The 12,532-nt window shown below is 52.1% G+C and overlaps 3 protein-coding genes across 5 annotated transcripts in view; 1 reads left to right on the forward strand and 2 right to left on the reverse strand.

Moving 5' to 3' along the window:
- The window catches only part of WDR46 (WD repeat domain 46), a 7,943-nt gene extending 3,884 nt beyond the window's left edge, over positions 1-4,059 (forward strand). Inside the window, exons 11-15 of the mRNA XM_025862587.2 lie at positions 2,610-2,923; positions 3,069-3,163; positions 3,330-3,425; positions 3,570-3,683; positions 3,796-4,059. Of these exons, the coding sequence (XP_025718372.1) occupies positions 2,610-2,923; positions 3,069-3,163; positions 3,330-3,425; positions 3,570-3,683; positions 3,796-3,894 (718 nt within the window). The 3' untranslated portion in view covers positions 3,895-4,059. The remainder of the gene's footprint in view (positions 1-2,609; positions 2,924-3,068; positions 3,164-3,329; positions 3,426-3,569; positions 3,684-3,795) is intronic.
- A 288-nt stretch (positions 4,060-4,347) lies between these two features.
- B3GALT4 (beta-1,3-galactosyltransferase 4) lies at positions 4,348-6,307 on the reverse strand. 2 transcript variants are annotated; one of them, XM_073884892.1, is made up of 2 exons: positions 6,111-6,307; positions 4,348-5,795 (listed from the first exon to the last, which is right to left on the reverse strand). In XM_073884892.1, the coding sequence occupies exon 2, from the start codon at positions 5,770-5,772 to the stop codon at positions 4,618-4,620; it is 1,155 nt and encodes a 384-aa protein (XP_073740993.1). In that variant the 5' UTR covers positions 5,773-5,795; positions 6,111-6,307; the 3' UTR covers positions 4,348-4,617. The 2 variants fall into 2 exon arrangements, with proteins under 2 accessions (XP_073740993.1, XP_025718374.1); XM_025862589.2 differs by lacking the exon at positions 6,111-6,307 and adding an exon at positions 5,978-6,110.
- A 494-nt stretch (positions 6,308-6,801) lies between these two features.
- Positions 6,802-12,526, reverse strand: RPS18 (ribosomal protein S18). 2 transcript variants are annotated; one of them, XM_025862592.2, is made up of 6 exons: positions 12,374-12,526; positions 11,797-11,895; positions 7,448-7,534; positions 7,259-7,360; positions 7,060-7,151; positions 6,802-6,920 (listed from the first exon to the last, which is right to left on the reverse strand). In XM_025862592.2, the coding sequence occupies exons 1-6, from the start codon at positions 12,374-12,376 to the stop codon at positions 6,845-6,847; spliced, it is 459 nt and encodes a 152-aa protein (XP_025718377.1). In that variant the 5' UTR covers positions 12,377-12,526; the 3' UTR covers positions 6,802-6,844. The 2 variants fall into 2 exon arrangements, with proteins under 2 accessions (XP_025718377.1, XP_073740994.1); XM_073884893.1 differs by lacking the exon at positions 7,448-7,534.
- Between the last annotated feature and the right edge of the window lie 6 nt (positions 12,527-12,532).

Consider the following 12,532-nt stretch of genomic DNA (forward strand, 5'->3'; position numbering starts at 1 on the left):
GTGAGTCAGAGCCTTCCTGGGCTGTACTCACCACTGGAGAGGAGAGGGGTGTGTGTGTGTGTATGTGTACGTGTATCTGGTGCACTGTGTTCCACACAAGTTCCCTCTAATGGGACGAGTGGGTGTTCCTCTTAATTCCTTTCTTTGTTAGGCACTCATGGGCACCTGCTGTGGGCGGGGCTCTGGGCTGGGGCTTGGGGCGGGGGGGGGGGGTACAAGGATGAAGGGGCCATCAAGCCTGCCCAGGTGCAGTATTCCACTTTATGTACAGAGACAGGGGACTGTAGTTTATGGAAATGATTAGGCAGGAGATGCATTTAGTTTCTGCTGAGTTGTCTTCTGTCACCCCAGACTTAATGTGTCCATCGCGGGATAGGTCACCCCGCTCTCAGATTCCTCCTTGCTTGCTCCCTTTCTGCCACATTTTCCTGTCACCCAGAATTTGACTTGACACCTCTAGCTACACAGTCCCATGGTCTTCAGCCATCAGTAAGGGTGGGAACCAAATTGCTGTTTGCTGGGTGCCCAGGCTCTGCTGCTTGCTTTGGCGACATCACTTCATTACTGCCCACGACCCCCTGTGAAGTCCCAGCTGTTCTCCCCGGAGGGCCCTCTGAGGTTTGTTTCTCTCCATCCTCGCTGTCTCCTGTGAACATGCTTGATGCTCGCAGCCACTTTCCAGCCTCTGGTTCTTCCTCCTCCTGGCATGTCCTGGATGCTGTGGGCAGACTGATCTTTCCCACAAGCTTCTTTCCTCTTTTCACACTGCTGCGTGGGGATCTTCTACATGAGGTATAAACTACGTAACTTTATTTCTAAGTGGTTTTAAAGAAAGTCAGGAACAACAGCCTCGTAGTCACCAACTTATAAAAACCTTCCAGATGCTCAGCCCCTGCCTTGTCCTCCTATAGTTGTATCTTTGGGGCCGAGTGGTTTGTCTCAACCGTTTTTAATCCGTATTTGTGCCAGCCTGGCTTTAGGAGAGTGCTTTCTTTGGGCCACTGAATCTGATTTGTGGTTTGCCTGCCCTGGGCTGCTTCAGTCAGGTCCTGCTGTGCCCAAGGCCTAATCACTTAGTTCCCTGAGATGTGGTCAGCACCTTAAGAACAGCTCTGCCTGGGGCGCCTGGGTGGCTCAGTTGTTAAGCGTCTGCCTTCGGCTCAGGTCATGATCCCAGGGTCCTGGGATCGAGCCCCGCATCGGGCTCCCTGCTCAATGGGAGGCCTGCTTCTCCCTCTCCCTTTGCTGTTCCCCCTGCTTGTGTTCCTGCTCTCGCTGTGTTTCTCTGTCAAATAAATAAATAAAATCTTTAAAAACAAACAAACAAAAAAACCCAGCTCTGCTTATCTCTGGTCCTCCTCAGGAGCACCTCAGGCCACAGGGGCTCCAGAGATGAGGCATACTGTCTGCTTAAGAGGCATTCCGGAAGCTTGCTTGAGGATTGGATTGGATTCTCAGAGCTAAACTGTTTTCTGCAAGTTTAGAAGCGTGGTAGTGTAGCCTGGATGCCCTCTGGCCAGTGGGTTGGTATTTGTGCAGCAGATCCCAAAGGTGGGTATGTGTGGGGAAAGAAGCCAGCATGTGCCCTTGAGTTGTGGGTTGACTGAAGGGTGTGACCCTGTGTCCCAGGAGCCCTCAGTAATTCCTGGCTAGCACTGGTGGTCCTTCCAGCTGCCGGAGGGGGGGCCCCAATCGTCTTGTGTCTGGAGTAGAATCCAGCTGGGCCCCCTATTCAGCTCCTAGTCCCTCTCATAGGAGTCCCTCGGTCCCCTTTCCGGGGGTTCACAGCCAAGGCTAAGAAGAGAGTCTGTGGCCTCTTGGCAAACTTACATCCCCTGGCCTTGCTGGTCTCCCTTCAGCCTCCCTCTCTGAAGAACAACTCGAACATAGATAGAAACTCCCAACCTCTAAAAACAAACAGCCACAGTGCATGATTCCTCGAGAGCGTTGCCCTCCCTTCTTCCAAGGAAACACAGGGTAGGGCAGGGTCCTGTAGCGCATTACGTCATTGCTTCCTCAGCCTTTCTCAGCTACATGCAGGCTTCAGCTTATCTCTCATTGCCAGAGAGCAGTGTTGGGGAATCTGGGTCCTCAGTCTGAGTTTAAAGAGCTCCTGCGATCTGTCCCTTCGTCATCCTGCTGACATGTCCCACCAGTCCCGAAAACAGACCTTGGTTTCCTTCTCACCTCCACACCATGATGTTGCATTCATTTGTACCCGCTATCTGTTTCTTGTGGGCTTCCTCAAGAATGACCTTGAACGGCCCCCGTCCCAGTTTTATTATGAAGTCCTCCCTGGCCAGTGCTGTCGGTCCTTCTCTTTGCTGAGCCCCCATGCTCCATGTACGCAAGGCGGAATGTGTCATTTCAGTACAGATGGGCGTGTGCGCTCTTCCCTTGATTAAGAGAACAGACACTGAAGAGACCGGCCTGACTTGGATTCTAGCTTACCACTCACCCTGATCTCCTTTCTCTGAGCTTCAGTTTCCTCATCTGTAAAAGGGAAATAAAAATCGTTTCTCCCCAACGAGACTTTACGCTTGCACTTGGCCACAGCCCTGCTCAGTAAGCCCATGCAACAGATTAATTGCCCGCCCCCTTTCCACCAGGTACATGGCCACCTCTGGCCTGGACCACCAGCTGAAGATCTTTGACCTACGAGGGACATTCCAGCCTCTCGGTGCTCGGACCCTGCCCCAGGGGGCGGGACACCTGGCCTTTTCCCAGCGGGGACTGCTGGCTGCAGGCATGGGTGATGTGGTCAACATATGGGCAGGGCAGGGCAAGGCCAGCCCACCCTCTCTGGAGCAGCCTTACCTCACCCACCGGCTCTCAGGCCACGTGCATGGCCTTCATTTCTGCCCCTTTGAAGATGTGCTGGGGGTGGGGCACAATGGCGGCGTCACCAGCATGCTGGTCCCTGGTGAGTGGGCCAGGGGATGGGAGCCGTGTAAATGAACTCTGGGTGGAAGTTTGGGTTGGCTCAAGACAGGAGCAAAGGGCTTGGTCAGGCTGGAGCTGCCAGACTGGGTTCTGTTTAAAGGCTCCATGTTTCTCTGTCCCTCTAGGGGCTGCTGAGCCCAACTTCGACGGCCTGGAGAGTAACCCTTACAGGAGCCAGAAGCAGCGCCAGGAGTGGGAGGTGAAGGCCCTGCTGGAGAAGGTGAGCATGAGCCGGCGTGTGGTTTGGGCTGGGGTTGGGGAAAGCTCCCCATGCCCCAAGGGGTCTTGGGGAGAGTGGGATTCAGCAGCCCCCCTGGCCTCCGTCCCTCTTTGGGTCACCCTCCTGTGGCTCCTGACCCTTTCCTGTGCCTCTGTGACACCTCCAGGTACCTGCAGAGCTCATTTGTCTGGATCCACGAGCCCTGGCAGAGGTTGATGTCATCTCTTTGGAGCAAGAGAAGAAGGAGCGGATAGAGAGGCTGGTATGGAGCAGGCCCCAGTGCTCAGGCCCTCCACCCCACCACAGCCTCCCCTGTGCCATGTCTCCAGAAGTATGGCACAGCAGATGGGGGCTGCCACAGTTCCTGGCCTCTTGACAGATTTTACCCTTGTCCCCCTCCCCTTAGGGCTATGACCCCGAGGCCAAGGCTCCCTTCCAGCCAAAGCCAAAGCAGAAGGGCCGCAGCTCAACAGCAAGCCTGGTGAAGAGGAAGAGGAAGGTCATGGATGAGGAGCACCGGGTAAATGATCATTGGGCGATGGGCTAGGCACCCCACAGGCCGCACCCTCCTGCTAGTGCCTCTGCCCTTGCCAGCCTGACGCTTCTCACCTTGCCCCCATCTCCCCACCCAGGACAAAGTCCGGCAGAGCCTTGAGCAACAGCCACAGAAACAAGAGAAGGCCAAGCCTCTGAGGGCCCGGCCATCTGCCCTGGACAGATTTGTGCGCTGAGCCATGCTCCAGGGTGGCCTGAGAAGAACAATCTCTCCCCACAATTGCCTGTGGGGAAATGACCCTGTTCCTTGGAATAAGGAGGGGGCAGTGTGTCCCTCCCCAACTGGGGAGGGACAGCTGGCTCCTGGGCTGGGTTGGTATTAAAGAAGATGGCTTTTTTTTTTTTTTTTTTTTTTTTGGATAATGTGTCTAGATCTTCCTGGGGACCTATTCTCCTCCCTTTGCCCAGCATGGGACTACTCTAGGATCTGAGGGGGTCATGGTATCCTGCTTCTACCCCCACCCCGTATCTTATCACCATGACCCTAGCCTTGTTCTTTAGGGGCCTTCCTCCTCTCTTTCCCACCTCCCTGGCGGTGTCCTTGCCATCCAGCATGGTCTGGCAGCCTCCAGGCTCCCCAGGTCTGCATTCTTGGACTCCTGGTGAGGACCACGCTGCACTCGAAGAGGTAGACAGACAAGTTTATTGAGGAGCCTGTGCCCCTCCTCTGCCATAGCTGGAGAGAACAACCCCAGCATTGTTTTGCTCTTCCTGGTGACCATCAGTGGGGCTGCCAGGCCAGGCCCCTAGATTTCTCCTGTATCCCTCCGTCTTCAGTGATAGAGGAAAACTGGTCAGCTGCAGCCCGTCAGGGCCCCCTGCCTTGGGCCTGGGTGAGAGAAGGTTGTGGGGGTGCCAGCTAGACCCTCAACTCCTTACTCCTGTGGCCCCAGGCACTCTCAGCTGTGAAGCCAGGCTATTACCCGACAGCGCAGGATGCCCAAGACTTCCTGGAGCCAGGAGCAGAAGGGTGCAGTCCTTTCCCCATCAGAGGCGCCCACCAGCTTCCAGGCTGCCTGCATCTTCCAGGGGTCCAACTTATGGGATGTCAGCAGGAATTTCCCATAGCAGCACCGGTCCAAGGGGTAGTGGGTGGCCCCAGCCAGCTTAACACAGTGGGTTGGGGTGAGGCCTCCTCGTCGGGCACTTACCCCCACAAAGACATCCTCCAGTGGCAGAGAGGGTGCCCGGCTGGCCACTTTCAGGATAAGCTGCACAGCAGAAGCTGACAGCACATACCCTGTGCCAGAAGCATAGGGTGGAAAGGGGCCCCAGGTGGAAGGCCACTGCTCCTCTGATATTTGGTGCTTGCTCCCTGGTGTCCGAGAGGGGTGCACCCGCCAGTGCACACGGCCCAGGTACAAAAGAGGCATTGGCTGGTTCCTCAGGATGGACCCTTCTTCCCAGTGTTTATCTCCAGCCTCAACCTCTCCCGGAGGTGGTTCCTTGCCCTTCTCCCATTGTTCCCAATGGCCCCCTCGCCGAATCAGCTCTGATACCAGTTCAGGGACGTTGACAAACACATCATCGTCCGTCTTGAGGATGTAGCGGGCCACGGAGCAGTGTTTGTTTGCCCAGTTCAGCCCGCTGAGGGTCTTGAGAGTAAGGTTCCGGTAGGAGTCCCGGAAGGCCGCCTGCAAGATGTCCCCCTGGGCCGCTGCCTCCCGCACTAGATCGATGTCCTGGGGTTCCCTGGTAGGATGCCACAAGCCGGGCTCTCCCAGCAGAAAAAGAGTCTGCACCCTGAGCCCCCGAGCCTCTCGCAGCCCGCCCCACGAAGCCCGAATGGCATTTCTTTGGTTCAGGTTCTCTGGGGCCGTGCACACAAGGATGAGCAGGAAGGGTGGGGCGCCGGCACCCCTGCACGCCTCTTCATTGGGGATCAGAAGGCGGGGCAGGGCCAGGGGCGGCCCTGGGGAGGCCGGAGCCGGGCGCAGGGAGGCCAGCGAGAGGCTCAGCAGCTCCTCCCCGATGCCCGAGGGCCCGAAGAGGGTCCAGATTATCACCAGCAGCAGGGCGGCAAGGAGAAGGCGCCGGAAGAGGCTGAGGGGCATGGTGTGGGGTAATCAGAAGTGACCTGGGGAGAAAGATGAGGGCGGTTAGCGGGCGGACGCCCCGGGTCTCCGTGACCGGAGTCCCTAACCGGCCACGCCTGGGATGGAGCGGGCGGCTGGTGCGCGCGGCCAGTACCGGCGCCGAAGAGCGCCGAGACCCGGGAGACGGGGGGTGGGGGCACAGCCAGAACTGCGGGGAAGTTACCTTGTCGGGGCCCCGCCGCCCCAAAGCTCGGCTCCATGGTGGGGTTTCGCGGCGGCGCCAGCCGCCCCTCCCCCGCCCGCGGTGGCGGCTAGGTCCCGCCCCCCTCCCTGGGAGGGTGTAGGGCGGCACGCACACCCGCCTCCCCGGAAGCTGCTCCGAAGCTTCGCTGCTGCGGCGAGCGCAATACGGCAGGCAGAGCACCCGCGGCGGGGGCTGCGCGCGAGGCGGCGGGAGCGGAATCTGGAGCAGTGTGCCGCAGTTGCAGGGGCGAACGCCGAGCAGCCCGCCAGCCGAGGCCAACTTCCTCAACCACACACCCGACCCCTCGCAGTGTTGCGGAACCCAGCTCTTCCGGGTCAACGATTTAGAGGCCTTCATCCGTACCGTTAGCCCACAGCTTCCCGGCCTCGGCGCCACCCCCCCCCCTTTTTCTTAAAGAAACCCGGCGGGGGTAAGGGTGTGAAGATCTGAAAATACTCCCCGGACCATCAACTGCTTAGGCTCAAGGTACCCACACCTGCCAAGCCGTTGGGCACACCAACGCCTGGGGGCCTTGGTTGTCTTGAAACTGCCTTGGACTCCAAGGGGGAGGAGGGGTGTTTTTCCTACCTCTTCCTTTAGAGGGCGGGCACCACAGGGTTGTTTCAGGTAGGGCGGGGAGTGGTAACATCTTTGCGCCATTGCTTTAACCCAGGCGGGTCAGCTAGTCTGGGAAGCTGAGTGAGGCGATCAACGAGAGAGGAAAACCACGCACAGGGCCCAGTGTGATAGCTTCCCCTATCAGGGTCCCCAGAAGAATGAAGAGAATCACACAGAAGGAAGCCTTAGGTGTATAAACTATTTTATTAACAGACAAGGCCTACAAATTTATTTCTTCTTGGACACACCCACGGTGCGGCCACGGCGCCCTGTGGTCTTGGTGTGCTGGCCTCGGACACGAAGTCTGCAGGTGAGAAAAGAGAAGAGTCACAGGTTATACACAATGCAAAGGAAATGTCTGGAAAGAGAAAGCAGAGCATGACAAATCTCTGGGAGTCTAGGGGCAGGGCAGGGAGGGAGAGGAGACTCCCATCCCTACTCACCCCCAAAAGTGGCGCAGCCCTCTGTGGGCCCTAATTTTCTTCAGTCTCTCCAGGTCTTCACGAAGTTTGTTGTCCAGGCCATTGGCCAGGACCTGGATTTGGAAGAGAGGGTGAGTAATGTTCTACCCACTGATCTCCTACGACTAATTCTAACTAGACACCCTGCCTCTTCCCTAATCTCTCCCATCTCAGTACACACCTGGCTGTACTTTCCATCCTTCACGTCCTTTTGTCTGTTCAAAAACCAGTCTGGGATCTTATACTGGCGAGGATTCTGCATAATGGTGATCACACGTTCCACCTGGCAGGTAGGACAAAGGTCAGATACATACAGAGGGCTTCCCTTGGAAGGCAGGCCCAACCCACAGCCCCCCTTCCTTGTCCTCACCTCATCCTCAGTGAGCTCTCCGGCCCTTTTGGTGAGATCGATGTCTGCTTTCCTCAACACTACATGAGCATATCTTCGCCCCACACCCTGAGGAGAGGTTTTGGAATTTGGGGTTGAGTCTGATTTTTTTGGTTCCCTTTATAGCCCCACTATTCAAAAAGCACACAAAGGTCGGGCCTGCAACCACCCAGTGCGTTACTTTTCTAGAAACAAAACATAACCATTGAACAGGAGAAAAAAGTTTTGGTCCCCCCAACCCCCTGCCCAGGTCTCAAAAAAAAGCACTATCTTTTCACACTGCTCGGCATATACAGCTGTCAGATGTTGGCTGTTATTAAAGACATTGCAGCAGCACCCAAGAGCAGTACCTTCTCATCTCTGCACTGTGGAAAACCAAAGGCTTGATGCTCTCAAAGCTAATACAGCACCAGTGCAGCAAGACTAGGGGCTTCTGGATTAACATGGTTGATCAAGGGTTAGGACTGTGGTGCTCTGGGTCTCTAAGGGTCATAATTCTTTGGGCAGGTGACCCCATCACAATGACCACTTTTCCAAGATCACAAACTTGGATTTGGTCAGTGCCCAGAGATGACCAGGCCACAGGAAGCTAAGTGCCCAAACCCAACTGAAAAGAACTATAATGCTTACACTGGTGGCACTGTATCAGCACCAAGACCAGTACTCCTTGCCACTTGAACGTGTCAATAGCGAAGGATGATGTGCTAGGTTAAATAGCAGCCCCCCAACATATTCTAGAATTCCAGAACGCGACCTTATTTGGAAATAGGGCCATCGCGAATATAGTTAGTTAAATGAGGTTACATGGGATTAGTGCAGGCCTTGAATCCAATGCCTGGTGTCCTTATGAAACGAGGACAGAATGGAAGGCCATGGGATAGGAGCGACACAGCTAAGGAAAACCAAGGACTGCCAGTAACCACCAGAACACAGAATTCCCAGAGCCTTCAGAGGGAGCATGCCTCTGCTGACACCTTGATTTTGGATGTTTGGCCTCCACAACTATGGGAGTAAGTTTTTGTTGTTTTAAGCCAACAAGTATGTGGTGACTTGTCTCAGTAGCCCCAAGAAATGAAAAGATATTTCCTCTGTGAAGAAGTGACCTAGAGGGGCACCTGGTAGGTTATATATCTGCCTTTGACTCAGGTCATATCTCCTGGTCCTGGGATCAGGCCCCAGGTAGGGCTCCCTGCTCAGCCAGGAGTCTGCTTCTCTCTCTCTCCCCCCCTCTGCCCCCACCCCCAATTTGTGCATGCTCTTGCTCAAAAAAAAAAAAAAAAGTGACTTAGAAAATTAAATTATCAGGTTGATTCAGAAGAGTTTGTCTTGGGACACCTGGGTAGTTCATTCAGTTAAGCGTCCAACTCTTGGTTCTGCTCAGGTCATGATGTCAGGATTGTGAGATCAAGCTTGCCCTGTGTTGGGCTCCTCTCTCCCTCTGCCCCCTCCGCTCACGCATTCTTTCTCTCAAGTAAATAAATCTTGAAACAAAACAAAACCCACAACCCCACCCCCCCACCCAACAGAAGAGATTAAGGTCTCAAATGTAAACATTTACAGTTAAAATAGTTATGTATGAGATTTACTTTTGATAGGGAACATAGGTGAAACAGGATTTCAAATTTTTGCTGGATGGTGTTTCATAGGGGCGAAATTTTCTTCCTTCTACTTTCGAATGTTTAAATTTTTCCACAATCAAGTTTTTATAGAGTTGCTGTAAGCTTTTTTTTAAAGTAGGCTCCATGCCCAGCATGGAGCCCAATGGAGGGGGGGGGCTTGAATTCATGACCCCGAGATTAAGACCTGAAGTGAGATGGAGAGACAGATGCTTAATTGACAGATACACCCAAAAGCCTCTGGCTAAGATTTCTGATAGCCCTCAGGGTGACACTGACCTGCCAACTTTCTAAGTTAGATCCCTTTTCTCTTCCAAGGAGACCACCCCTGTCTTCTCCATCCAGAAGTTAAGTATACTCAGGGGACCATCACTCATATTTGGTGGTCCAAGGGCCTTGACCATATAATAGAAGAGTTGACACCAACTTAGTATTACTCTTGGAAAGTATTTAGCAGAATTACTCACGGGACAGGACACAGATTCCTCCTAAACAAGGCCAGTGGGTACCTCCCAGGGATTATGCCCAACTCCAACCCCTTCCTCCCAGGTTTCCAAATAACCTGCAGAGGGCAGTATCACCCTGATTTAGAGGAAGGGCAGAAGATCAGCCAACCTTAAAGAATACCCATAGCAAAAGTCTACAAGTAGAAACAAAACAATTACAAAGGAATCATGGCATAGAATAATCTTATAGGGTCTGTATTACCTTTCAATATCCTCTTGTGCTTGCTGTCAACTTCCACTCCATTCTTCATCCTTCCCCAGCCAATTAATCTCACCAGTTCTTTAGCCACATCTTTTGAAGAATCCCCTCCCCATACCGTACTTTCTTCCAATTTCCAAGTATTACTCCTCCATTCTGGGTCCTTAACAAAAGACCCTCTCCTATTCGAGCTTTAGTTCTCTCACCGGAGGAAGAGCAAGCTAACTGCATTTGCTGGCTCTCCACACAATTAGCAAAAAAAATCTCTATCATCTATCTCTAGGAATAACCTCTCCCAGTGATCAGCAAAGCATCAGGATCCCTAAAAGAATTACAAAGTTAAGTACCTTAAAGTCCTTTGGTTCAATCGTTTTAAATGGACTACAGAGACTTTGACACATATTTAATGAAAGTAAATACAAAACCAGTTAATTTCAAAGAGGCAGAGAGAAAGGGTTTAACACAAGCATCCCACTGACCATGACCATCTTTTATACAGGCATCCCTTGTTTAACTGCACTATGCAGGTATCATTTGTTTTGTTTACAAGCCGAAATCTTGTGGCAAATCTGGTATCAAACAAGTCATCAATGCCATTTTTCCAACAGCATTTGCTCACTTTGTGCTTGTGTCACATTTTGGTAACTCTCCAAGTATTTCAAACCTTTTCATTATTATGTTATAGTGATCTGTGATCATGACTCCTTGAAAGCTCATGACGATTTACATTTTTTAGCAATAAAATATTTTAAAATTGAGGTATGTAGTTTTTTTTAAACATAATACTATTACATGCTTAATATCAACTACAGTGTAAATGTAACTTGCATATACACTGGGAAACCAAAACATTCATCTGACTCACTTTATTGTCTGGAACTGAACCCGTTATATAGACCTCTGAGATATTAGTGTCTGTATTCACTATTCCATTTAAGCCTCATAGCGACCCTTAAAAAGGTACTAGTATATTTTACATTGCCTTCCTAGTTTTGCATAAAAAAAAAGGAAGCAATCTTTTTATGTACCATTTAAGAACAAATGAAAGCTGTGCTTCCTCCAATAGAACATGAAAAACCAATGGAAATCTGATCAATCTTGTGACCCAAAGCTAGAAGATACAGTTTTGAATGAACAAGTTATCTATACAGTATTTATGTTTCCTTTAAATTCTTTGAAACCAGGCTACAGTATCCCTGGATCCATTCCCTAACACTGTATGAGCACCTATTATGCACCAGAAACTGGGGACTGTGAACAAGATAGGACTGTCCCTGCCCACCCCCCTCCCCGGGGTTATCACTGGCAAAAAACACGTTCAGCCATATCCACAGTTATACGTATTAACAACAACAACAACAAAATACAGTAGAATAAAGTCCCCCACTGGAAGGCCAGTTCATTAGGTTGGTCAAAGAACACACCCAAGCTTGTGCTCACGGACCTAATGCATACAATGAACCAAATACTGGTTCCCATCAACTGGAAATGCATTTCATTCACCTCTGGCATTGGAATAAATGCTCTGCTTACGATGTGGTGATACCCCTCCCACTTCCCAACTATAGGTTTCTTCACACTTGGGAGTCTGTTGGCATTTCTACCCCCCACATGCAAAATTACACAATTTCTAGGGCATACAGATTTCACAGGAAGGGTTGCTGTTATGATGCATTGCTGTGGGGGACAGAAACCAAACTTAGCATGAACCTCACAGGAGGACCATGGCTTATGGTCCAGTAAAATTTTAGCGAATTCCAGTAGACGAGGCAACCCACTCCCCATCCCCTAGGAGAGAAGTATCTTGGCTTGACCTGACTGGCTTTCATTACTTACCTTTTGGGGCAATTGTGGTAAAGGGTTAAAGGAACTAGTCACTCTTTTAACCATTCTTTATTTTACCCACCAGCTAAGGTGATCTGGTTGGAACAGGTTTCCTCGACCTTGTCTCACTTACAGCTGTCTTAACTCCAGTTTCATTTATATGCTTCAGTCCTTACCCTACTTTACCTTAATTGCAGTGATGGCAAAGGCTATTTTCCGCCGCCCATCGATATTGGTGTTGAGTACTCGCAAAATGTGCTGGAACTTCTCAGGGATCACTAGAGACTGACAGAGACAGAGGGAGAAATCAGGCACTGTGAACTACCATCCAACAGTAACCTCAAAGAGGAACGTCAAGCTTGTCATACAGGGAGCAACGACCCCCCCCCCTTCAGTTCTCTCACAACAAACTCGTCAGTCTTGCACGCAGCAGAACATGAAGCGTTCAGGCTCGGGAAAACGCAACCTCTGGGAGGGGGCGAATCTTCTGCCCGTTCCCAAACGTACACTCTGAGTGGCGGGGACCTGCTGTCCCCAGTCACACGCAAGACTTTTAGCCGCTTTCGAGCGCCCTGGGAGACTCTTCCTCTGACCCACTCGCCAGAACTGGATGTCTTCAGTCCTTCCTTCCCATGGGTGCGACTCAAAGATTCACACAGAAAGTTGCAAACCCCCAGAATAGGGCATTTCTAGCCCCCTAACAGCAGACTTTCCGTATCCCGGTTCCGATGTCGCCGGATCCCCGCACTGGTTCTAGTCTTACCATGGCGGCGGCCCCAGCGGCGGCGGCGTGTAGGCCTCCTGTGGAAGAGAGACCGGAAGTGACGTAGTACCCTTATATAGCTACCAGGCGGAAGAGGCGGGGCGACCATGCTGAAGCGCTTCCGGAAACCGCGGGGGCCAGAGCCAATTCGACTTCTGA

The sequence above is a fragment of the Callorhinus ursinus genome, unplaced genomic scaffold (assembly GCF_003265705.2).
Source record: "Callorhinus ursinus isolate GAN/ISIS: 27379988/994484 unplaced genomic scaffold, GSC_fseal_2.0 scaffold59, whole genome shotgun sequence".
Taxonomy (NCBI): Eukaryota; Metazoa; Chordata; class Mammalia; order Carnivora; family Otariidae; genus Callorhinus; species Callorhinus ursinus.